The 27,516-nt window shown below is 47.0% G+C and overlaps 1 protein-coding gene across 1 annotated transcript; it reads right to left on the bottom strand.

Moving 5' to 3' along the window:
- Window positions 1-293: 293 nt before the first annotated feature.
- Window positions 294-21,931, bottom strand: UQCRC2 (ubiquinol-cytochrome c reductase core protein 2). The gene is made up of 14 exons (XM_069734167.1): window positions 21,640-21,931; window positions 19,384-19,461; window positions 17,533-17,682; window positions 17,002-17,066; window positions 15,320-15,376; window positions 15,008-15,132; window positions 14,425-14,522; window positions 14,186-14,243; window positions 13,203-13,298; window positions 6,489-6,688; window positions 6,056-6,136; window positions 3,059-3,135; window positions 2,086-2,239; window positions 294-789 (listed from the first exon to the last, which is right to left on the bottom strand). Exons 1-14 carry the CDS (start codon window positions 21,670-21,672, stop codon window positions 706-708), a joined length of 1,356 nt encoding a protein of 451 aa, XP_069590268.1. The 5' UTR covers window positions 21,673-21,931; the 3' UTR covers window positions 294-705.
- Between the last annotated feature and the right edge of the window lie 5,585 nt (window positions 21,932-27,516).

Raw genomic sequence — 27,516 nt, 5'->3', positions numbered from 1 at the left:
AAATAAAGTTCTGGACTTTCTGCGCCGACCAACGATGGCACAGCAGGATCCTGAACGATATCGCTAGCCAGGACGCTGCAACGTTACGGATCGCTAGCGATATCGTTCAGTGTGAAGGTACCTTTAGGCAAATTTCTGAAGTGTGTTAATTTCGTCCATACTTCAGCCTAGATTGGAAACCTCCCTCAATACATCAAGGCAGTGCTGATGTTATCTTACTACAGGTATATAAGATAAGGCTTCTCATTGTAGAGGGCTCATCGTACCCAAGATATCAACATAGTTCAGCAAAATGATAGAAATAGTAAAATCTTTTATTGTATGTTATGCTGCAAACACAGACATGTGAGCTTATCCCCCAATATATTACGTTCTGAAGCCTTTGTTGATTCCAAGTCAGCATTTTACATGTATGGCTTAATGTCATAAATAAGTTCAGCTACATGGTGTGGATCAAAGGGTCCACTTGTCATTCTTAGGCCGGGATCACACATGCGAGAAACACGGCGGAGTCTCGCATGTTAACACCCGGCACTAAAGCTGGCACTCAGGAGCGTAGTGCTCGGCCGCATAGCAATACATGCAACCGCACGCTCCGCTCCAGAGTGCCGGGTATTAACATGCGAGACTCGGCCGTGTTTCTCGCATGTGTGATCCCGGCCTTAGCAAGAGATCTGGCTTCTCCACAGGTGACTTCCTCAGACATTACAAATCAGAAGCAAAAGGAGTATTTTCCAAGTTTCCTGAAGCGGCTAAAGATTTCTTCCCAGAAATGAACTTCTTTGCCGCCTAAAAAAAATAAATAAATCAAAATTAAGAAAATATATAAAAAATAAGTTTGGTTACAATCTTCACATAGGAAAGTTAGCGGGGTAAGTGACGTCTCCTTTAGGCCAGTCTCACATGTCCAGATAATTCCGGTATCGGAAAAATCGGTACCGGAATTATTCGTGTCCGTGTGCTCACGTGGCACACGTGCGGCATCCGTGTGCCGCCCATGTGCCAACTGGGTACCACACGCACCGTGCAGGAGACAGCGCTACAGTTAAGCGCTGTCCCCTGCACCTGGTGCTGAAGTCCCATTCATTTCTTCTCTCCAGCAGCGTTCGCTGGAGAGAAGGAATGAATAATCTTTTTTTTTTTTTAATTTATTTTTGTTTTTAAAATAAAGTTGCCGGTAATCTAATAATATTCATTATTACAGTAATGAATATGCGGCTCCACCCCTATGGGAGGTGGAGCCGCATATTCATCACTGTAATGTGCGGCACCACGTGACCGCTCATACAGGACAAGCAGCGACCCTGAGAGGATGCAAGCTCCGAGGAAGCTGGGTGAGTATTTTAATGCCAGCACAGGGGGTGGGAGGGGCAGATTACCGGCAACTTTATTTTAAAAATAAAAAATAAATAATAATAAAAAAAAAGATTATTCATTCCTTCTTTCCAGCAAACACTGGAGAGAAGAAATGATTGGGGTTTCAGCACCACACGCGGGGGGGACGGGCGCAGCGCTTACAGTAGCGCTGTCTCCTGCACGGCACACGGACAACATCCGTGTGCGGTGCGTGTTTTACACGGACCCATTGACTTTAATGGGTACGTGTAATACGTGCGCTCCCGCGAACACTGACATGTCTCCTTGTTTTCCAAACGGACACACGGTCCGTGAAAACACGATGACATGTGCAGAGACACATTGATTTTAATGTGTCTACGTGAGTCAGTGTCTCCGGTACGTGAGGAAACTGTCACCTCACGTACTGGAGCCACTGACGTGTGAAACCGGCCTCAGATACCTGCCGGCTCACAGATTCCAAAACCACAAGTGATCAATACCTGCCGCTTGAGCACTAGCGCCGGCAGAAACCTGTAGACGTTTTCCACCGACCCTGCTCACCTCCCGATACGGAGACGAGGAATAAAATTACCAAATAACCTAAAAGTAGCCGAAAGACATTTTAAATACAGTATGTCTTGCTCATTACAGGCTATTAATACCTTCAGCCCATACACTATATACGGTGTGGCTTGTTTCCTTTTATTTCATAAAGGGAAAAAAAAAAATCACCCCTAGGAGACTCACATTTACTACATCGGCACTGGTGACGGCATCTATGTTCTGGATGACAGCCGCTGGTGATGAGTAGGAGCCGGACGCCAACGCCTGGGTGCCAATCTCATTAAACATCCCAGAGGAATTCTCCACAGACAGCAGGTAATGTGCTTTTAGCTGGTTCCTGAAACAACAATGGTCACTATTCTCACCATTTTGAACACACACCACTTTCTGATGGGGATTTGTTTAGGCTATAAAAGAGCGGACACCATTTATCAACTACGCTTTTTACGCTTTAAGTAAGGGACCTTTGCACAGACTTTTTCACATCTTAGCCAAAAACACAGAAAAGCAGTAGAAATCATCAGATATATGCGTTCTAATGTTAATGAAAAAATATTGATGAAAATTACATCCAGGTGAAATTTGCCTTGCATATTTTTACATCCTTTCAGTCAGGAGCATTTTAAATATTATTCTCTAGAATTGGTGCAAATGAATATGCAGGACTCGGTCCATCGACCACGTCAGTAGGCTTTGATTGCTGGATGGTCGCCTCGAGACCTGCCAGTTAACTCTCGGCTCTTCTCATCAGCCGAGCAGCAGATGCCAAAAGGTAGAAGACAGGTCTCAGGGGCTTCGGTCCAGCGGTCAGAGCCTACTGACGTGGCCGATGGACCGAGTCCTGCACAAATTCTAATGTACTCCCAACCCAGACATGTATAGCACATCCACAGGTTAAAACCACAAGTTGAGGCTGGCCGCAGGTAGCTGACATGCCCTCCAACCGCAGTGATCAATAGCCAGATAATTTTGTTTCAAAATCATACCGTCCTTGGCCTGAGTGGGTGGGAAACGTTTTGGCAGTATGTATAAATATACATCAGAATTTAACAAATGGCTGCTGTGAGAAATTTTAGACTAATCTTCTACAAGATAATCCTAGAATTATCCATCCGATATTATACCGATGTAATCCAGAGGGTCTCTTATTACTTACTTGGCCCTTGTAATGTCAGCCTCTGTGACACTGCCTTGTGCAACAACCTTCACCTGATTCACTGCAGCTTTAATCACCTAAAAAAAACAGAAGGTTACAGTAGTTTGGGAACAAGTGTATACTAATATTACAAGAAACACAGTGCATGATCCACCACCTGTACCGACCTCCCACCGTGTATAGGTTTAAGCTCAGAGGAAATAAATTAATGAACGTCGGGTCAATTCACAAGATGGAAGATTTATCGCCGCCGATACAACCCACTTCAGATAAATGTAACTGATTTTCATTTGCAGAAATGTCTGCAGCAAATATCCCTTTAGGTTAAGTATCCGCAATGAGTTTTCGATGAAGCATATTTTTGCTCCACAAAAAAAGCAACGTATTACAGTGGCAGCAAGTGGATGGGATATATAGAAATCTTATGCCCACTGTGTATTTTTTTTCTACACTGAATAAACTAACCTGAGGTGTGTTTTTCAAATCCACAACAGGTTAACTTCTGTTGTGGGTACGCCGAGTTTTATGTGCAGAATTTCCCCATAAGCTTTTCATTAGATGCTGAAAATAAACAGGTAAAAATCCATGTGTTTTTAGTGCGTTTCTGCTGTGTAAAGCATTCTTTTAATGGTACAATCTCTGCTTCCTGTCAACTGCTGCCTACCATCCTGCAACAAGTCCTTTAATGTGCCTGCTGATTGTTTGCTAAATTCATTTGTTGCATTGTATTAAATACTTACTGCTGAATAAGCACTTATTACTTGGATCTAGCTTTTCTATTAACCCATCTTACTCCATTATCTTTACATATGCCCTTACAGTGTTGTCCACTAATCCTCACTCTTCTTCCAATCGCACATTCAGCGTCTCCCACTCCCACTCTACCTCCTCATCCCACCCTCTCTCTGTTGGAGTCCCCCAAGGCTCTGTTCTAGGACCCCTCCTCTTCTCAATCTATACAATTGGCCTGGGACAACTCATAAAGTCCCATGGATTCCAGTATCACCTTTATGCTGATGACACTCAGATCTACCTCTCTGGACCAGACGTCACCGCTCTGCTGTACAGAATCCCAGAGTGTCTATCTGCCATATCCTTCTTCTCCTCTCGCTTCCTCACACTCAATGTGGACAAATCTGAACTCATCATCTTTCCTCCATCTCATAAATCTTCCTTACCTATCGCATTAAAGGACATCACGCTTTCCCCAGTACCGGAAGTCCGCTGGCTCGGAGTAACCCTTGACTCTGCCCCGTCCTTCAAATCGCACATCCAAGCTCTGTCCACCTCCTGTCGCCTCCAGCTCAAAAATATCTCCAGAGTCCGTCCTTTCCTCAAAAGTCAATTTACTAAAATGCTTGTGCATGCCCTCATCATCTCCCGCCTTCACTACTGCAACATCCTTTTCTGTAGCCTCCCTGCTAACACTCTCGCACCTCTCCAGTCCTACCTTAACTCTGCTGCCCGACTAATTCATCTCTCTCCTCGCTACTCCTCCGCTTCCCCCTTCTGCAAATCTCTTCACTGGCTCCCATTCCCTCAGCGTATCCAGTTTAAATTACTAATACTGACCTACAAAGCCATCCACAACCTGTCTCCTCCATATATCTCTGAACTAATCTCCCGATATCTTCCCTCGCATAATCTCTGGTCCTCCCAAGACCTCCTTCTCTCCTCCACACTTATCCGCTCCTCACCCAACCGCCTCCACGACTTCTCCCGAATATCCCCATCTTCTGGAATTCTTTGCCCCAACACGTCCGACTATCAACCACATTCGGATCCTTCAGATGGAACCTGAAAACCCATCTCTTCAGGAAAGCCTGCAGCCTGCACTGACCCCGCTGCCTCATCATCACTACCGAAGCTACCGCCTCACCAACACCGGAGCTACCGCCTCACCAACACCGGAGCTACCGCCTCACCAACACCGGAGCTCCTGCAACCCTTAACCTACTGTCTCCTTCCCCACCATCCTGTAGAATGTAAGCCCGCAAGGGCAGGGTCCTCGCCCCTCTGTATCAGTCTGTAATTGTTAGTTTGCTTACTGTAAGCGATATCAGTAATTTGTATGTAACCCTTCTCATGTACAGCACCATAGAATCAATGGTGCTATATAAATAAATAATAATGTAATCCGCACATGACTATCAATAAAGTCAGATATTAGGAATATCAAAACCGAAAGCAGATAATTTTTTTTTTTAAATACGATATACCTAAGGCTACGTTCACATTTGCGCTTTTGGGCACAGCGTCGTTGACGCATACCGACGCATGCGTCATGCGCCCCTATCTTTAACATGGGGGGCACATGGACATGTGCCGATATGCGTTGTACTGCGTTTTATGACGCATGCGTCATATAGACGCACAGACAGGGCGCAGAGGACGCTACTTGTAGCGTTTTTCCTGCGCCAAAATACCTGCTCTGTGCTTTCTTATGACAACGCATGCGTTGCAAAACGCAGCGTTGTGCACATGCGTTGTTGGTTGCGTCGCCGATGCTGCGCCCAACAATGCAAATGTGAACGTAGCCTAAAAAAGACAAAGACAGGGTCAGAAATGTGATAAAAACACAAGGAAAAATAAAACGCACTCAAACTTAATGAGTGCAAGCTGATTTAATTTACCTGGTACATGCAGAAATTCTGAAAACATTGAAACTCACCAAATACTCATCGTGGGAATATGGTCTTACAGAACACATTTTAAAGTGGTCGTCCGGGCCTTTAATACTTCTATCCTATCTATAGGATAGGTCAATGTTTGATTGGCGGAGATGCGACAGCCACCACCCCCGACATTAAGCCGTTCCCGGTGTCGGACAGAACTGCTCAGCACAGCTCAGTCGACTATACAGACTTCACAGCCAAGTCCTGCACATCCACCCCACCGATCAGACATTGATAGCTTGTTTTTAGCATAGGTCATCAATGTTGAACTCCTGGACAACCGCTTTAAGCATCAACACTTAATGTTTGTTCTTTTGCTTACATCTGTTGTTGTAGCTGCCTGAGATACAGCATAAACTCCAAAAAGTCCAGAATCTGAATAGTTGGCATTAAATGCAGAAACCTACAGAAAAAACAAACATTAAATTAAATGGTAAACATACATAGTATGGTACATAGTAAATAGTATGGTAAAATGAATTGTATCATTCAAAAGTACAGCTAGTGCACAGGAGAAAAAAAGAAGCCCTATGTTGACAAATATATATATATATATATATATATATATATATATATATATATATATATATATATATATATATATATATATAAAAGAAAGTTATGGCTCACGTAACAAAGGGAGGAAAAGACAAAAGTACAATAATGAAAACATCTTAAGTTTTTAAATAGTAAAAAAAATTAAATATAAAGTAAGTGAATCATTACAGCTCCCACGTCTTCAGTTTTATACTTACGTCAAAGGGCTGATTAGTAGCTTTGGATACGGCTTGAGACAATTTGCTGGTGGTGTTGCTTCCCCGCTTGATGTAGGGTCCTGCACCCAGGATGTGCTGGAGGACATTGAATGCATTGGCTTCAGGGCTTCCGACAGTTGCTCCTTCCACAACGACTGCAGCGTGGACAAGATCGTTTCCATTCTGCTCTCGGATCTCACCTGGTGGAAAAAAAAAAAAAAATCAGATCGATATTCTTGACCCGCAGCCACAGATTAAGGGTTCTGTAAAACATCAGTATTTAGCATTGCAAGCAAAAATCAGGAGTGGGTCTAACATAGAAAAAGTGCAAGTCTTTCCATTAAAAGTTTTCCGCTACATAACTTCTTCGCCTAGTCATGGCTGACAACTATAATAAATGCAAAATACTTTGTTGTAAAAGAGCCTTAGGTCTAGTGCACATAACATTGGCAACTCTAAGGTCATAGAAGCGATTCTGCAAGAAAAAAAGGTTTGCTCCATCAGATGCCACATATTTAATTAAAGTATTCTTCCTTGGTCGGAGACAGCTCCATACATACAGCAGCTGACTGAGCAGGGAAGCAGTAAGTACAGGCCGTATACAGAGTCCGCATGTGCATGAGGGGCTTACGGTGTATGATCAACGCATTTATCACTTGCTTCAGACTTGGTCACATGAATTCACGTCGGCCCAAATATTACATAAGTGCCTGCTAAACAACTCCTTCCTTTTTGACACTTCGAGAATACATACATGGACAATACAGCATGGTGCTCCAGGCAAAATACCAAGGGTGGCAAAATGCATTATTCAGAAAGTACTAAACAAAGAGTGAGAAAAAAGGGAATTACACTTACCGGTAATTCGGTTTCCAGGTAGTCCCTCAGGACAGCACCCTGGAGGACGTCCTTCCTTGACCTATTAGCGGGACAGGATCATAGAGAGGTAAAAAGGACCCTCCCACCTCCACCCTCCAGTGTTGTTTCAAAGTACCACCGAAGGATGGAAATAAATGGTCTATACATGCCCTTACAAACACGTGTGTAGTAAACCCTTTAACGCCTCCATCTTAATTTCGAGCCATGGTGACCCAAAGGATGAACGATCTGCCGGTAGCTTAATCCCGTGCAAGCCTAAAAAGGGAACATAAGGGAGGGAACTATGGGTGCTGTCCTGAGGGACTACCTGGAAACCGAATTACCGGTAAGTGTAATTCCCTTTTTCCATTACGTCCCTCAGGCCAGCACCCTGGAGAATACCAAAGCAACTCTCCCAGGGTGGGTACAGAAGCCAGGAATCAAAGTCCAAGGCAAAAACTGGACTAGATAATATATAAATGATCTGAAAGATCAGAAAAACCATAGATATCTAAAGAGATCCGCAAAGAGAATCACAGTAATGTCTGATATACATCTATAATGGCCAATTTCAGTATGAAATGTGGTAAACGAAATAAGCATCAGAAGTAGAGAGTGAAATACACCCATTGTACTCCAATACCAATAATGAACCACAGCAAGTTATTTATTGTGATAGATACTTATAGACATCACAGCCCCAGAATAGGGTTAGAAAACCTTATTGCCCAGCAAAATATGGTGAAAGTCCCAGCCACCACACCATGAGGACTGTACCGACCAATAATAAGCTCCATGTGCTTATAACGGGACTGTTCCTTCATCGGTCCTTCTGGGCTCAGGTTAAACCTTGGTTACAGACCAGCTTACCATACTACAAGGAGACCTGCAGGACAGAGGCCCTGGACTGCGGGAAGATCAAACCAATAACAGTTAGTACATGGATAATGGCAGAGCATTGGGATGTACGCACATTACTCATCCAGGAGATCACGTCTATTCCAAATCCTTAGATGTCTAACCCCAAGTAAGGGTTATATATTGTTGAAACTAAGGAATACCCATCCGGCAGGTAATATCTCCTGCCATTACCAACGTCGGGCTTCTCTTTAGAAGCGCTGAAAGAAACGTGGATCATTACTTCTGTTTTACTGATGTTAGACACAGGGAGTCTGGACTCTGAATCGATGAAGGTGGTGGTGAAGGTGGTGCTAGTAAAATCTTCCGACACTTGAAATTATTCGAAACTGCATTTATACGAGTCATTGGTCCAGACATTATAAGTACCGTATGTCAACTTATTTGTCCATATCTGCATATACATATCCCAAGAGGCAATCTTCTCAGGGATCTTTATACACTCAGACTGCCATTGTGGGAGTAACCATAACACATGGCTAGAGAAAAGTAGGTTTCTTCCTCAACACAGAGGGAGATTATCTACTGTGAGGCAGTGAGACTATGGGGTCTTAACTGTAAAGGCCCCGTCACACATAGCGAGATCGCTAGCGAGATCGCTGCTGAGTCACAAGTTTTGTGACGCAACAGCGATCTCAGTAGCGATCTCACTATGTGTGACACGTACCAGCGATCAGGCCCCTGCTGTGAGATCGCTGGTCGTGTCGGAATGGCCTGGGCCATTTTTTGATCGTTGAGGTCCCGCTGACATCGCTGAATCGGCGTGTGTGACACCGATTCAGCGATGTCTTCGCTGGTAACCAGGGTAAACATCGGGTAACTAAGCGCAGGGCGGCGCTTAGTAACCCGATGTTTACCCTGGTTACCATCCTAAAAGTAAAAAAACAAACGCTACATACTTACCTATCGCTGTCTGTCCTCGGCGCTTTGCTTCTCTGGTCTGGCTGTGAGCGCCGGGCAGCCAGAAAGCAGAGCGGTGACGTCACCGCTCTGCTTTCCGGCCGCTGTGCTCACAGCCAGACCAGAGAAGCAGAGCGCCGAGGACAGACAGCGATAGGTAAGTATGTAGCGTTTGTTTTTTTTTACTTTAACGATGGTAACCAGGGTAAACATCGGGTTACTAAGCGCGGCCCTGCGCTTAGTTACCCGATGTTTACCCTGGTTACCGGGGACCTCGGGATCGTTGGTCGCTGGAGAGCGGTCTGTGTGACAGCTCTCCAGCGACCAAACAGCGACGCTGCAGCGATCCGGATCGTTGTCGGTATCGCTGCAGCGTCGCTATGTGTGACGGGGCCTTAAGAGCCCTGGATACAGATTCATTTATCTTAGGAGCCGTGACTGCTGTAAGAGCCTCGAGATTGGGATCCTCTGCCACAGGACACAGTGCTGCTGCTTCACCACAAGGTACAGAAGGCAGTGCTGATGTCCCTGGTAAACATAACGCAACAGACTTATGGGACAAGAATCTGTCCGATTGCCAAATGTGGAGTTTGGGGAAGGATTAATAATAACAACAATAATAAACTTTATTTATATAGTGTCAATATATTCCGCAGTGCTTTACAGTTTCAAACAGTCATAAGTAACAACCACATAATAATTAAAGCAAAATAAAACGACCCTGCTCGTGAAAGCTTACAATCTACAATGAGGCGGGGAAGATACAAAGTACAGGTGTGTATCAACAATATTTTATTTACAATGATGGCCAGCCATCTTCAGGAGGTGGGGGATAGATGGAGATAGTGAATGGGCTACACACACACAAACATAAAATGACTGTTATTAGTGAACGTGATAGGCCGCTCTGAACAAATGTGTCTTAAGGGAGCGCCTAAAACTATGCAAATTGTAGATGGTCCTAATATCTTAGGGCAAAGCATTCCGAGGCGGAAGGAATCCTTACTTTCAACTCGTGGGATCTTCCGCTCCCAGGACAGAAGTATGTCCCTTTATAGGATTATAGGATGTACCAAAATGACATATGTCATCTTATAAAGCTAATTATGTAATAGACTTGCCTTTAGCACTCAAGGTAGAACCTACCTGAGAGATCTGTTCCAGACAGAAGAAATGCAAATTTTACTAAGCCAATTCAAGCATATCTGTTTGCTTGACTAAGCCCTGTTGTAAAGAAAGAAGTAACAGAAGCTGGATCTGGGTCCGAAAACACAAGGACTCCATATCCGGAGTTGAGGCCCAAGACACTAATGTGAAGTTGTAGGCCGAAGATACAATGTGTGGCCACACAACAAGGCACCAGACAGAAGGTCTGACCCAGTGGCTCACAGCCAGAGGCGAAAAAAGGCACCAAGCCCGGCACACTAATGATACCCCCTGCTCTGCAAAGGGCACCGAAACCCTATGATGCAAAATGATGCATATAGGAACTATGAGGCAATGAAGCAATATGATGCACAAAATTACGGAGAAGTGCTATGATGCATATAGCAACTATGGAGAAATATGATGCACGAAGGCAACTTGAAGCACTATGATGCATATAGGAACAAAGAAGCAATATGATGCATGTAGGAACCATGAAGCAATATGCTGTAATATAATGCACAAAGGTAATATGAAGCGCTATGATGCATACAGGAACCATGAAGCAATATGCTGTAATATAATGCACAAAGGCAATCGGAAGCACTATGATGCATATAGGAACAGTGATGCAAAATGATGCACAGAGTCACTATGAAGCGCTATGATGCACATAGGAACCATGAAGCAATATGATGCAGAAAGGCAATATAAAACACTATGATGCATATAGGAACAATGAAGCACCCTGATGGATATAGGAACCATGAAGCAATATAATGCCATATGATGCATGAAGTAACTATGAAGCGCTATGATGCATATAGGAACAATGAAGAAATACGATGTAATATGATACATGAAGTGACTATGAAACAGTATGATGCCGTATGATGTCACAGAGGCACTCAATATGATGCATAGATGTGCTATGATGCAGAATCATGCACAGAGGCAGTCAATATGATGCATAGAGGCACTATGATGCAGTACTATGCACGGAGGCACTCAATATAATGCATAGAGGCACTATGAAGCAGTATTATGCACGGAGGCACTCAATATGATGCATAGAGGCACTATGATGCAGTATTATGCACAGAAGCACTCAATATAATGCATAGAGGCACTATTATGCAGTATTATGCACGGAGGCACTCAATATGATGCATAGAGGCACTATGATGCAGTATTATGCACAGAGGCACTCAATACGATGCATAGAGGCACTATTATGCAGTATTATGCACGGAGGCACTCAATATAATGCATAGAGGCACTATTATGCAGTATTATGCACGGAGGCACTCAATATGATGCATAGAGGCACTATGATGCAGTATTATGCACAGAGGCACTCAATACGATGCATAGAGGCACTATTATGCAGTATTATGCACGGAGGCACTCAATATGATGCAGTATTATGCACAGAGGCACTCAATACGATGCATAGAGGCACTATTATGCAGTATTATGCACGGAGGCACTCAATATGATGCAGTATTATGCACAGAGGCACTCAATATAATGCATAGAGGCACTATTATGCAGTATTATGCACGGAGGCACTCAATACGATGCATAGAAGCAGTATGACTAGGCCATGCCTGAAGGTGCCAAACAAGAGACCAGACTTACACTTTTAAGCAAAAGAGCAATCTATCAGAGTTCCAGATAAATCTCCACTCTGAACAGTACATCTCATTTGTCAGACTGACTCCACCCGAAGGAGCTAATTAATGAGCCGCAGCTGGAGGGCAGTCTTCATGGAGACAATGTGCCAATTTAAAACCCTGTGTCCTCCTATGGATGGAGTAGTTAAGTTGCAAAGAAAAGTGAAACGCTTGCTTATTGAACCAGAGAATGGAAAGCATGCTTCCAAAAAGTCACTCTGAAGCCCAGTCATAAGGCTCTGTGCAGACAAGACCTGCAACAAACTCAAGTCCAGTCATGAGATGTAGCCTGGACGTATGGCCTCACCACAGCCTAGAGGTCCAAGGCCTAGCTGCAAATGGGTTCCAGGTACAGCTTTGGCACCAAGGCCTGAGACTAGAGTCAGCCCAGAGGCCCAGGCCATCAATGCAACATTAAACCATGCACTCACCTGTGCTGGCTCCATACCTGCTAGAAGACAGGGGGAGCTGGTAACGCGGAGAGCCTACCGTGGTAGGAAGCGGCGTCCCGTCAGAAATGCTGCATTACTGCCGGTGCCCCCTTCCGTGTTCCATCGTGGAACGCACGCCGATCCTAAGTGCCGGCACTCCTCTCTGACGTCGGTCACTGGAAGCGCAATGGCCTTCGCCACCACATGACTTTCGGAAGTAGCGGTGTTTTGCTGGTCGGCGTCCGAGCCGAGAGCCCCCCACTGGGAGGAGGCGGCTCTACCCAGGAGCCCGTCCGCTCGACTGGTCTCTGGGGCTGAGAGACTCCCCACCGGGGAGTTTCCACCCTGGGCTACTTGACAGGGGGAAGGATTGGACCTGCCGCACGATCCCCCTAAGCCCATTACACAGGCTGTTGGCTGAGGAACCTCTCAAAGAGGAGTCAGCCATGGTCCGTCTGACCAGGAAAAGGGAAGGCTGAGACCCCCAAACTCTGAGTCCATCTAGTACAGCACTGATAGCTGAGGGACCTCTACCCAGTGAGGTGTCAGCCACGGACCACTTGACAGGGGGAAGAGAATCCACAGGCTATCTTTGCTCTAGGAGCAACCTCTCATACAACCGTCCCTGTAGGGACAGGAAAAACACTGGAGGGTGGAGGTGGGAGGGTCCTTTTAACCTCTCTATGATCCTGTCCCGCTATAGGTCAAGGAAGGACGTCCTCCAGGGTGCTGGCCTGAGGGACGTAATGGAAATAAGTGTAAATCATCATCATGCACAATCATACCTCCGCGATACTGAGCTTTCACAGATGCAACACCAGCGCCACTTCGGATGTTCAGGAACTGCTCTCCGACTTGTTTCAGGACCGAATGGCTGACACCTAAAACAGGACACTGTCAGTTTTGCACTATAAAAGTTCATACAGTTTTTTGCAAAAGTTTTGTGGCCCTTTTCTCAGCAGAAAATGTAAGTTTTTGGTGAATTATTTGATGCCTTTTTTTGTGTACGAGTCATTGTATTTCTAGTTGATTCAAGTGGCAACAATTGGATTTTGCTTTAAAGGCAAACACCCCAGGAACTGGTATATTGCTTTATTTCCCAAGCTTACCCACTAATGGAAAATCTAGTGTGGGTACATCAGTGCTGGGGTATCCATGAGTAGGGGGAGCCCAGGAGCTGTTACATGGTATCTGCATCAGCAGGGGCCAGAACTGAGTTCCAATCGCTCTTGTTAACCGTATAAACGGAGCCGTTATTGATGCTCACGGTCACCAGCTCCCTCCCCGGGACACGATTGCAGGGCACTGAGGAGTTTACTAAAGGCCTGTGTCGCTGCTGTTTTTGGTACTCCTGTGCTGCTCTACCTTAAAAGTTGGTGCTCTTAGAAGAATGAGGGACAAATGCAAAAGTAATATCTTTTATGCAACCTAATCCAATGTCAGTAAGAGGGGAAAAGCCGATATATTGTTAGATTCCACATTTATGTGGAAATCGCTTTTCACATGAATTGGTTTGACTCTACCATGAGCCAACAAGGCACTTTTCGGTATATGCAGGGTCCGTACACCTTTTTTTCCCCACTCTATAGGAAAGCACAGCTTGCAGCACCTGGCCATACATAATTATTTTGATTCCGTGGTAGTCGATGTTGTACATTAGGTTTCTGTCAGAAGTGTAGGTGATGAAATACTTCTTTAGACAGCAGCAAGAACTGAGATGTGAACCTAACCATAACCTGATTTCTGCCATACGTCCATTAATACACACCTAGTCCAACCAGGGCCATTCTTGCACTTGTAAAGTGATTCTGTACAAACTGATGTAGCTAAAAGACAAAACATTTTTTGTAAATTTAAAATGATAAATTAAATTACCGTACAGCAATGGTTCATATCACAAAAAAATATAATCTCTGGGGTTCTTAGACGCCGCAATCCATTTACATAAAAAAAAATCTACACCAGATTCACAACATATAAAAACAGACATTTAGTGTAAATCACTACCTCATCGGGCGACACTTTTCCAATTCTGTAGTCAGGACAAAACAAGGAGTTAGCAAGTGTATTGCGGTAAGATGCAGCGTGAAGGTTTTCCAAGACACCTGAGAATAAATGTATTCAGAAACTTAGTACAAGTATGTCTGTGCAATAAATACATGGGAATTACAGCAAGGTTCAATTGCCTCAGTGTTAGAAATATCTTACCCTTCACGTTACAACATACAGACGATGTCTCCTAGGTTTTTACATAGTGTTGTGCCAATTTTAAGACCTAATTTTTTTTGTTTGTTTACGAGCGCCATCCATATATTTCAAGGATAGCACTTGTACCTGTAATAGTGAATGGGGTCATTCTCATATCCATAATTTTCCGCAGACCAAACGGTCCATGGAAAAATCGCTGATACATGTCTGACTGATCTCAGTGTGGGTTCAAAATCATCTGCAAGTCTATAGGTGTGTGAAAAAAAAATCAAGGTCAGATTTTCATATTGTTAGATAGGATAAAAATGATGTGTAAATGAGGTCTAGTTGTTACAACATTTGTGGTAAATGTTCTCTAATTAGAGGCAGACCAATTACTCACCGACTTGTGGGTTCTGATAAGCCAGAAGTCTATCATTCTTCACTCGGCCCTGGAGGTCAGACACTTCCCATCTTCTAAATTCAGGGGCCGTAGTGACATTAATCAGATATTCCATTACGGTATCACTGGAGCAAATAAAGACAAATATTTAGCATTTGTTTCAAATACAGATTTGTGTGTCAAATGTGAGCCTTTAAAAGTGAATGCTAAGTAACATATCTACATAAAATATCCTACTATGCATCTCCCTTACCCTGAACCACTGAAGCAGGGGCAGGAGGGCACGGCAAAGGGAATGCAAGAGATACTTACACATAGTCCCTCAGACACTCCACGGTGTACACCATGTTTTCCCTCGTAGATGTTACACTGCAAAACAGACATCCAAAACAATTATTCTGTGATTCCTAACACTATCAGCATCTGTCACCAAGTGATAGCTTCTTCTATGAAAGCCTCATTACTAAGGATGAGCGAATGTGCTCGGAACAGGTGTCACAAGAGCATGCTCAGGAGCTAACCGAGTGTCTTTGGCATGCTCGAATAATATGTTACAGTACCCGTACCTGCATGTTTGACAGCCACAACACATGCAGGGATTGCCTAACAATTTTTCATAAGGAAAAAAATAACGAATCCCCACGGACTGCAAGGATGGACACAGGGATACAAAATAGATCCAGCAAACTAAAGGTACCGTCACATTAAGCGACGCTGCAGCGATGTAGGCAACGATGCCGATCGCTGTAGCGTCGCGGTTTCGTCGCTGTGTGGTCGCTGGAGACCTGTCACACAGACAGCTCTCCAGCGACCAACGATGCCGAAGTCCCCTGGTAACCAGGGTAAACATCGGGTTACTAAGCGCAGGGCCGCACTTAGTAACCCGATATTTACCCTGGTTACCATTGTAAATGTAAAAAAAAACAAACACTACATACTTACATTCCGGTGTCTGTCCCCCGGCCTCAGCTTCCCTGCACTGTCTCAGCGCCGGCCGTAAAGCAGAGCGGTGACGTCACCGCTGTGCTTTACAGCCGGCCGGCGCTCACAGTCACTGCGGGAAGCTGACGGCGAGGGGACAGACACCGGAAGTATGTAGTGTTTGGTTTTTTTACATTTACAATGGTAACCAGGGTAAACATCGGGTTACTAAGCGCGGCCCTGCGCTTAGTAACCCGATGTTTACCCTGGTTACCAGTGAAGACATTGCTGGATCGGCGTCACACATGCCGATTCAGCGATGTCTGCGGAAGTCCAGCGACGAAATAAAGTTCTGGCCTTTCTGCTCCGACCAACGATGTCACAGCAGGATCCAGATCGCTGCTGCGTCTGAAACACAACGATATCGCTATCCAGGACGCTGCAACGTCACGGATCGCTAGCGATATCGTTGTTAAGTCGCTCAGTGTGAAGGTACCTTAAGGAAGAGGGGGGGAAAGTGTAAATAAGGCTTTACATGTGTAAATCGCAGTTCACAGCATGGTGCAGGTCTTAATGTGAAAGGCTCTTGATAATTGTTGCAGGTAACTTCCTTCATTTTTATCAGGCTGTCGTCACACTAGCAGTATTTGGTCAGTATTTTACATCAGTATTTGTGAGTGGGTGATGAATACAGAAGTGGTGCATATGTTTCTATTATACTTTTCCTCTATTTGTTCCACTCCTGGTTTTGGCTTACAAATACTGATGTAAAATACTGACCAAATACTGCTAGTGTGACGGCAGCCTTACACAGACATTTTTCCCCCCTCTGCACCAAAGCTGTAACGGTTACTCCCAACATTGATCGTCATGGACTGTCTACAAGACAGATGACGGCTTTGTGATCGGTGGAAATAGACCTTTAAGTAGTCTGAACTTTTCAAAGCCCTGTCAAAATTGGTGGAGGTGGGATCTCAGCAGTTGGACCTTCATCGATTAGAAAGTTTTAATTTATCTTATAGAGAGGTGATAACTTGCAATGCTGGGAATAAATACAAATTCTAAATACAAACCTTAATCCTGCGCCTGCAGCTTCTATGCCTCGGGTTATTTTAAAAGAAGAGGCTCCCTTTGTAGTCTGTAAGGAGAAAAAAAAATGGAACAAAAAATTATACAGAGGCCAAATAACCTTTCTGAATGTGAGACCTCAAAATTCCCGCAATATCTCACCTCTTCTGAGCACGGACATTACTGAACTTACAGACTTGTATTTGGCAAATAGGACAGATTAACAATACACTATTTCCCAACCAGTGGTCCAAGCAGCCAGCTCTTCAGGTGCTGGTAGAGACCACCGGCATGGGGCGCTGCAGCAGATTTGGAGAGATAAGTTACACTTTTTTTTTTTTAAATAATCTCTTCCTCTGTCATTTTTTTTTCATAAAAAGTTGCAAAAGATCTTTCACACCATCTTAATGCATTTTTTGCATTATGGTTCCACTTTATGTTTGCAAAGTTCTTCTGTATATATTGCAATATAAAACAAATCGTAATGTATGCGGCCCAAAATGCTTCACACTAAGCCAATTTAAAGTAGACCTTACCAGGTTTGATGCCAGGCGGAGCACGTGATTAACGCCCAAGTTGTTGCCACTTTCATATCTGCTTCCAGCCTTCACAAATACTCCAATTTTAGAAGCCGGGGAGTAGTTTTCTAGAGACGCGATTACCAGCCCATTTGGCAACTTTGTGATCTAAAAATCCCAAGTAAAACAGCTTTATACATAAGCAGCACGGTAACACATGAGTATGTAATAACATTCGGGACCTGACTAGTCCCCGTGAGGACCACAAGTCCCTATGCTGAGTATATAATAAAGCACAGAGGTAGCGGACAGACTGGTTGTTGTCCTTTTGGCTGCGACAGTAATTTGCTCTCCATTAAAACGGAAGTTCTCTATGAACAATATTCACCTAGATCCGCGTTTCCCAATCTCCGGCCCCCACCAGGTCATGTTCTCATGATATCCTTAGCATTACACAGGTTATAGAAGTATCATTGAGCCATCAGGAAATCTCTCACCTATGGAAACCCTCAAACGTGACCTGTGGGGGGGGGGGGGGCCGGGAGGACTGTAGTTTGAGAAACACTCACCTACACCAATGCTTTTTTTTTTTACACCTAAAGAAAATGTAATTTCGTGAAGAATGTAGAATTTAAGGAGTTGTACCAAGATTGTAAATTATCCCCTATACATAGAATAGGAGATAACATATTGATCACTGGGGGTCCTTTGGGACCCCACAGATCCAGTGAACGGGGTTCTGCACAACACTACCTAAAAGGAGCAGCGGTCACTTGTTCTCCAATATCTGTCTATGGGTTCAAGGCTCGGCGATCTCCAGCACAACGAATAGGGAGGTGCTCATGTTTTACTTCAGCTCTATTAAGGGTACCGTCACACTATAACATTTCGATCGCTACGACGGTACGATTCGTGACGTTCCAGCGATATCGTTACGATATCGCTGTGTCTGACACGCAGCAGCGATCAGGGATCCTGCTGAGAATCGTACGTCGTAGCAGATCGTTTAGAACTTTCTTTCATCGCTGGATCTCCCGCTGTCATCGCTAGATCGGTGTGTGTGACACCGATCTAGCGATCTAGCGATGCGATCCAGCGATGCGTTCGCTTGTAACCAGGGTAAACATCGGGTAACTAAGCGCAGGACCGCGCTTAGTTACCCGATGTTTACCCTGGTTACAAGCGTTAAACTAAAAAAAAACAAACAGCACATACTTACATTCTGGTGTCCGTCAGGTCCCTTGCCGTCTGCTTCCCGCACTGTGACTGCCGGCCGTAAAGTGAAAGCAGAGCACAGCGGCTGTGCTTTCACTTTCACTTTACGGCCGGCAGTCACTGAGTGCGGGAACCAGACTGCAAGGGACGTGACGGACACCAGAATGTAAGTATGTGCTGTTTGTTTTTTTTTAGTTTAACGCTTGTAACCAGGGTAAACATCGGGTAACTAAGCGCGGCCCTGCGCTTAGTTACCCGATGTTTACCCTGGTTACCCAGGGACCTCGGCATCGTTGGTCGCTGGAGAGCTGTCTGTGTGACAGCTCCCACACTACGATTTACCTACGATCACGGCCAGGTCATATCGCTGGTCGTGATCGTAGGTAAATCGTATAGTGTGACGGTACCCTAAGAGGGGAGCTCTACAAAGTCCCATTCTCTGTGTCAGTAGGGGTCCCAGCAATCAAAGGGTTAGTTCCAATTCTATGTATTTGGGGGGGGGGGGGGGGGATTAAATTTCATATGTTGTACAACCCCTTTAACAACAGAGTTAAAGACATATTTAGCGTACGTGGGAACACACTCGGCGGACACTTGGAGGCCGGGTATTTATAGGGGCACTATACAGGTGACCCGTCGTCACCAATGACTTACCTCCAGCTCCTCGGGCAGAAGACGCGCTCCTACGGCAGCTTCGGACTTTGCGGCTGCTGTTGCAGAATACAGCCGTCTCTAGAAGAAAGAGCAGCGATAGTTACTTGGCGTCATTGGAAAGCTTCTAGTATTATTACATCCCACTCTCCAGTCTCCGGACGGATCACATACACCCAAGAGGAAGCGGAGAGCAGCAGCGCTTATTTCTTCTAGATGTCTGGGATTTGTCCGCAGATGGGAAGAATGAAGCCGCAGGGATCGCCCGCTGGAACAATGGCAAGATCCCCACACCGGCACTGGAGAGGAGTTATTATACATGGGGGAACATAGAGAGTTTGCTTAGTGGTAGCAGAATATACCCTGCGCCCCGCAATGAACATGGAAGAAGCCTGAGCTCGTGCACATCAGTATATCCCGGGCCGTACACGGACCACAATGCCCAGACTGACCCAAACGTACAGCGCCACAGACACAAAGTCCAGGTGGAGCGACTGATGCCATCACCAGTGTGAATCCGGCCGTACTGCGCAGCTTTTACTATCAAAATAACAGGTTATTAACAACTAGGTGACATCGCGCAACAATCTGGGGGGCCGCCGCCGCCATGGTACGCAGCTCTCCCATCAAGCAAGTGACAATAGTGCTGGTTTTCCAGTGAGCCCCCCGATCAGCCGAGTGAGGGTCCTCCGTCCACCTGCATGGAGTCTGGTTAGTAACAGTGACCAATAGCGCAGCTGAGCACACAGGTCTGATGGTAGAGATCAACCACTAATATTCAGCCCCCAGGAGAGATTGCAGCTCCGGAGGCTGCAGCATTGTTAATGCAGCTCACCGCCATCACCTGGGACCAGTAGTCCCCGCTCTGCTGGGACCAGTAGTCCCCGCTCTGCTGGGACCAGTAGTCCCCGCTCTGCTGGGACCAGTAGTCCCCGCTCTGCTGGGACCAGTAGTCCCCGCTCTGCTGGGACCAGTAGTCCCCGCCATCACCTGGGAGCAGTAGTCCCCGCCATCACCTGGGAGCAGTAGTCCCCGCCATCACCTGGGAGCAGTAGTCCCCGCCATCACCTGGGAGCAGTAGTCCCCGCCATCACCTGGGAGCAGTAGTCCCCGCCATCACCTGGGAGCAGTAGTCCCCGCCATCACCTGGGAGCAGTAGTCCCCGCCATCACCTGGGAGCAGTAGTCCCCGCCATCACCTGGGAGCAGTAGTCCCCGCCATCACCTGGGAGCAGTAGTCCCCGCCATCACCTGGGAGCAGTAGTCCCCGCCATCACCTGGGAGCAGTAGTCCCCGCCATCACCTGGGAGCAGTAGTCACCGCCATCACCTGGGAGCAGTAGTCACCGCCATCACCTGGGAGCAGTAGTCACCGCCATCACCTGGGAGCAGTAGTCACCGCCATCACCTGGGAGCAGTAGTCCCCGCCATCACCTGGGAGCAGTAGTCCCCGCCATCACCTGGGAGCAGTAGTCCCCGCCATCACCTGGGAGCAGTAGTCCCCGCCATCACCTGGGAGCAGTAGTCCCCGCCATCACCTGGGAGCAGTAGTCCCCGCTCCGCTGGGAGCAGTAGTCCCCGCCATCACCTGGGAGCAGTAGTCCCCGCCATCACCTGGGAGCAGTAGTCACCGCCATCACCTGGGAGCAGTAGTCACCGCCATCACCTGGGAGCAGTAGTCACCGCCATCACCTGGGAGCAGTAGTCACCGCCATCACCTGGGAGCAGTAGTCCCCGCCATCACCTGGGAGCAGTAGTCCCCGCCATCACCTGGGAGCAGTAGTCCCCGCCATCACCTGGGAGCAGTAGTCCCCGCCATCACCTGGGAGCAGTAGTCCCCGCCATCACCTGGGAGCAGTAGTCCCCGCCATCACCTGGGAGCAGTAGTCCCCGCTCCGCTGGGAGCAGTAGTCCCCGCTCCGCTGGGAGCAGTAGTCCCCGCTCCGCTGGGAGCAGTAGTCCCCGCTCCGCTGGGAGCAGTAGTCCCCGCTCCGCTGGGAGCAGTAGTCCCCGCTCCGCTGGAGGCCATGTGTAATGTCACACAGGACAGCGGGGTCACCTTCGCCCCGGCCCCGCCGCAGTCACACACAGGGCCGGGGCCGCAGAGCCGCCTGTCACCGGGCACTACTCCCCATACACACCGGGAGGTCCGAGCGACCACCAGCCCTTCTCCCCACACCCCAGCATAGGTGACAAGCAGCAGACATGGCCGCCCCCGGCTGCAGAGTGTACAGGCAGATAACATGGAGCCCCGTCCTTACCGAGAGGAACCGGGCGCCGCTGATGAGCGTCATGACCGCACAGTCTCCTTCAGCTGCTGACAGGAAGTCCAAGATGGCGGCGTCCGCTTTCCCGGCATGCCCCGGTCACCAGTGTCCTTCCCTCACACACCCACTGTCCGCCCAGTAGCAGGAAAACTACCGTGGGTACAGCGGCTCCAATCACACCCGGAGCCTGGGGGGCCCAAAGCTCCCTAGGGTCCCTATGAAAATAACAATGTTAAAAGACCTGCAATAGATGGAGGCTTATGTTACTGCCAAAAAAGTGTGGTCTGAAAGCACTACAACTCCCAGCATGTTCTTAAAGGGAACCCGTCACCCCGTTTTTTCAAGAAGAGCTAAAAATAGCGTTAAATAGGGGCAGAGCTGGGCTTTACATTAGTGTATTTTTGGAGCCTTTATTCCCCACCTATGCTGCCGAAATACCTTTGTAAAGTCGCCGTTTTGGGCTGTCACTCACGCTGGTCAGGTCATATGTGCGTGGTGACAGCGCTGTTTCTCCCCCAGATCTCCGTTGGTGGCGTAGTGGTGTGCGCATGTCCAAGTGGCGAATCCACTGCGCAGCTTCAAGGAAAATAGCGCGATCAGCGCTATTCAGCCGTTTATCGGTGGGCGCAGCCATCTTTGTGAGGCCGCGCGTGCGCAGATGGTTCTTCTCAGCTTCCTGGGGCTTCAGGAAAATGGCCGCGGGATGCCGCGCGTGCGCAGATGGAGATCTCGACGGCCATTTTCCTGAAGCCAAGTTCGCATCTCAGCTGCAGGAAAATGGCCGCTGCGATCTCCATCTGCGCACGCGTGGCATCCCGTGGCCATTTTCCTGAAGCCCCGGGAAGCCGAGAAGAACCATCTGCGCACGCGCGGCCTCACAAAGATGGCTGCGCCCACCGATAAACGGCTGAATAGCGCAGATCGCGCTATTTTCCTTGAAGCTGCGCAGTGGATTCGCCACTTGGACATGCGCACACCACTACGCCACCAACGGAGATCTGGGGGAGAAACAGCGCTGTCACCACGCCCATATGACCTGACCAGCGTGAGTGACAGCCCAAAACGGCGACTTTACAAAGGTATTTCGGCAGCATAGGTGGGGAATTATGGCTCCAAAATACACTAATGTAAAGCACAGCTCTGCCCCTATTTAATGCTATTTTTAGCTCTTCTTGAAAAAACGGGGTGACAGGTTCCCTTTAAAGGGAACCTGTCACCCCGAAAATCGCGGGTGAGGTAAGCCCACCGGCATCAGGGGCTTATCTACAGCATTCTGTAATGCTGTAGATAAGCCCCTGATGTATCCTGAAAGATGAGAAAAAGAGGTTAGATTATACTCACCCAGGGGCGGTCCGATCCGATGGGCGTCGCGGTCTGGTCCAGGGTCTCCCATCTTCTTACAATGACGTCCTCTTCTTGTCTTCACGCTGCGGCTCTGGCGCAGGCGTACTTTGTCCTGTTGAGGGCAGAGCAAATTCTTGCAGTGGGCAGGAGCTGGGAAAGGTCAGAGAGGCCCGGTGCCTGCGCACTGCAAGAATTTGCTCTGCCCTAAACAGGACAAAGTACGCCTGCGCCAGAGCCGCAGCGTGAAGACAAGAAGAGGATGTCATTGTATGAAGATGGGAGGCCCCGGACCGCGACGCTCATCGTACCGGGACCGCCCCTGGGTGAGTATAATCTAACCTCTTTTTCTCATCTTTCAGGATACATCGGGGGCTTATCTACAGCATTATAGAATGCTTTAGATAAGCCCCTGATGCTGGTGGGCTTAGCTCACCTTCCATTTTGGGGGTGACAGGTTCCCTTTAAACGGGAGACACAGAGGCGTAGCTAGGGTTTTGGTTGGGGGGGGGGGGCGAAGCTTCTCAGTGGGCCCCTAACCAGGTAACCTTGATTACAGCTGGATGACGCCCCCTAATATTGGAGGAGAACCTCAGCAGATGACCGCGCTGTTACTGAAGATAATCTCTATATAACGACCAACATGGATATTACCGCCATATGGTCAGTGGTAGATACCAGTGTTCTGTCTCCGCCATCCAATTTGCTACCTCCGATTATTTGCTTGCATAATTGCAGTTTCCTCAGTATACAGTATTGATATAGTCATGCCTTTATTCATCTGTGATGCTTTGGCTCCCTCTAGCGGTCAGAGTTATGTTGGCAGTTCAATCTTGTTTTTGTATTATCCATGTCTGATTCTCCTCCTCCTTTGCAATGCATTATGGTAGCTCAGCCTCCATTTCCCTCCATTTTTCCTTTCACTTTCTTCAGTTTGCCTTCAAGGAAAGACGCTTCACTTCATCCCCCTTGCGATTGCATTGCCGGTATGTCTTTATGCTTCATATAGATATTCCTGCTCTATATTAGCTTAGTTTAACCAGTTGTACTCCCAGTTTAGTCACTAGCTTTCTAAATGTTATGCATAATGTATATCATGTGTATTATGTATCTGTTCTATGCCATGTACTGATTCTATGTATATCATTGTTCACAGTTTCACCGCATCAATATACCACTACGTTTAATAAAGCACAGACTCAACCACAGTCTCCTTATTGGACCCCGGTATAGCGGTTTAGCTGACTGTATAGCTACATATGAGCCTGCCTCAGCTAGTGAGGACAGAACAGTGAAACGGCAGCCATCCAACTAGTGGGATTCAAGTCACCGGCTACACAGAGACTGAATACAGCTGCAGCAATCTCTGCACAGCCAAGCACTCTCCCAAGACACCATGTCTCACAAATCACATAGGACAAGATCTGTTACTTCCGTCTCCTCACAGACAACATCCATCAGCAGCGCGGTCGCCATTGCCCGCGCAAATGCTGAAGCCGCCAAAATACGAGCGAGCTTTGCTGACCAAGAGATGCAACTTAAATTAGAAAAAGCACGCCTAGATGACGAAGAGAGAAGGTCACTCTTAGAGAGAGACGAGCAAGAGAGAAGGTCGCGCTTAGAGAGAGACGAGCAAGAGAGAAGGTCGCGCTTAGAGAGAGACGAGCAAGAGAGAAGGTCACGCTTAGAGAGAGCCGACCAAGAGAGAAGAACGCAGTTAGAGAAGGCACGTGTGGATGCCGCCTTAGAAAGCCTAGCAGCAAAAAGGGAAGCTGCCGCAGCCCTCGCCGAAGCAGAATCGCTAGAAGCCGCGCAAAATCCCAAGCTGCATAGCCAAAGCAGTATGTCGAGTCTGGAGTTTCCACTGCAAGACTCACCACAACGCACATCTCAGTATGTTAATGACCTTCCTGATCCAAACTATAACCCTGAACCAGTACCAAAACCAGAATATGACACCTCCAGCGAAGTGAGCGAGAGTCGTCACAAGGCTCAGGACAGAAACAAACTCGAAAATGTGAGGCAAAACAACTCTGCTAATAACTACCTTGCCCCTCATCAGGTAACCAACGTGGATCACCCTGCTGACACACCGTACATCAGGCCGAAGCAATACGACACCGGCTGGCGCCACCATGAGGACACTAACAGGTACGAACGCACATCACTATCAGGGCGACCCATCACCAGTATACTCTGCTGACAACCGGTTCACGACAGAATTTGCCAAGTTCTTCACACGACGTGAACTGGTTGCCAAGGGACTCATGAAATTCACTGACCGAGCTGAAGGTTACAGAGCTTGGAAAGCTTCCTTCCAAAATGTCATTAGAGACTTGGGGCTACAACACAGGGAAGAGATAGACCTGTTAGTCAAATACCTGGGAGAAGAGTCAGTCAAACACGCAGTAAGGATCAGAGACATTAATATAAACCGCCCTGAGACTGGCCTCAAAGAGATCTGGAAAAGGCTGGATGAGTGTTACGGCTCAGCAGAAGTAATAGAAAGAGCCTTGTTCAAAAGAATCGATGACTTTCCTAAAATATCTAACAAAGGTCTCCAGAAACTTAGAGAGCTAAACGACTTGCTAAAGGAAGTCCAAGTTGCCAAATACGAGGACGACCTACAGGGACTTGCATTTCTCGACACAGCCAGAGGTGTTAACCCTATAGTCCAGAAGTTGCCCTACAATCTACAGGAGAGGTGGCTCACACATGGTTCCACGTACAAATACAAACACAGCGTTCCATTCCCTCCCTTCTCCGTTTTTGTTGACTTCATACACCAACAAGCAAGAATTAGAAACGATCCCAGCTTTGACTTTGCAATACCATATGCCACACCGTCACCACCTGCAAATCCACGCAGAACATCTGTGGAAGTACACAAGACTTATGTTTCTTCTCCAGGTTCTAATTACAGGTCTGCTGGCTGCTCCCAATCAGAGACAAAGGTGCAGGACCCTGACAAGCAGTGCCCACTTCATCAGAAGCCTCATCCTCTCCTGAAATGCAGAGCCTTTAGAGGAAAATCTATGCCAGATCGCAGAAGCTTCCTGAAAGAAAACGGTATCTGCTACAAGTGCTGCTCGTCCACAGCTCATATCGCCAAGGATTGCAAGGTCAGTGTAAAATGCACAGAATGTGGCACCACAGATCATAACACCGCTCTACACCCTGGCCCAGCTCCATGGAGTACACAAAACACGCCAGCTGACAGTGAGCATGGCGGGGAGGAAAGGAACACTGATACAGCTACGCCAGAGATCACTTCACAATGCACCGAGGTCTGCAAAGGGACAATAGACAGTAGGTCCTGTTCAAAAATATGCCTCGTCAAAGTATACCCGAAGGGCCATAGAGACCAAGCTGTAAGACTGTATGCTATCTTAGATGACCAAAGTAATCGATCCTTGGCTAGATCAACGTTCTTTGACCTATTCAACATCAAAGGGCCAAGTACTCCCTACTCCTTAAAGACGTGTGCAGGTACTGTGACAACAGCAGGCAGGAAAGCTACTGACTACCAGATCGAGTCTTTAGACGGACAATTCTGCCTACCACTACCTACGATCTCGAATGTAACCAGATCCCAGACAACAGATCTGAAATCCCTACGCCAGATGTAGCAATCCATCACGCTCACTTAAAACAAATAGCACACCTCATATCGGAACTCGACCATCAGGCCCAGATAATTCTACTGTTGGGGAGAGATATCCTACAGGTTCATAAAGTGAGACGTCATATCAACGGACTCCACAATGCTCCCTATGCCCAAAGGCTAGACCTAGGATGGGTCATAATTGGCAACGTATGCTTGGGACGCATGCACGCCCCATCTTCTGTGACAAGCATGCTGACAAATACATTGGAGAAAGGACGTCCATCTCTGTTTCAACCTTGTAACAATGAGTTCCATGTCAGGGAACTGCCACACAGCATCCAACTACCTGATCATTTAATAGACTTTACTCACGACAGCAGTATAGTGTCGGGAAGCTATGAGGATCAGTTAGGGGGCACAGTCTTCCAGAGAACTAAGCAGGACAACCAAGTGGCAATGTCGGTAGAGGACAAGTTGTTCTTAGAGGTAATGGACAACGGACTCGTTAAAGATGAGACCAACAGCTGGGTCGCACCTCTTCCCTTCAAAACCCACAGACCACGTCTACCGAACAACAGAAATCAGGCATTACAACGTTTCTCCTCTCTCATTCGTAATCTGCAAAAGAAACCAGAGATGAAAGATCACTTTTTCTCCTTCATGTCAAAGATTTTTGAAAACCGTCACGCAGAACTAGCTCCCACTCTCAAAGACTCTGAAGAATGCTGGTTCCTACCCATGTTCGGAGTATACCACCCTAAGAAACCAGGCCAGATCAGAGTCGTGTTTGATTCCAGTGCTAAATTTAATGATGTCTCCCTGAATGACGTTCTGCTGACAGGACCAGACCTCAATAACAAACTACTGGGTGTACTTATGCGCTTCCGTAAGGATTCCATTGCCTTCATCGCTGACATCCAGCA

This window comes from Ranitomeya imitator, chromosome 7 (genome assembly GCF_032444005.1).
Source record: "Ranitomeya imitator isolate aRanImi1 chromosome 7, aRanImi1.pri, whole genome shotgun sequence".
Lineage (NCBI taxonomy): Eukaryota > Metazoa > Chordata > Amphibia > Anura > Dendrobatidae > Ranitomeya > Ranitomeya imitator.
The sequence above is the reverse complement of the archived record's forward strand: the minus strand, read 5'-3'. Positions and strand labels throughout refer to the sequence as shown.

Coding starts and splice junctions, on each gene's coding strand:
- UQCRC2 (XM_069734167.1), bottom strand. CDS start 21,672: ATGACGCTCATCAGCGGCGCCCGGTTCCTCTCG. Junction 19,462..21,639: donor GCGGCGCCCGGTTCCTCTCG/GTAAGGACGGGG, acceptor TCTTTCTTCTAG/AGACGGCTGTATTCTGCAAC. Junction 14,244..14,424: donor GAAAAGTGTCGCCCGATGAG/GTAGTGATTTAC, acceptor TTTGTCTTTTAG/CTACATCAGTTTGTACAGAA.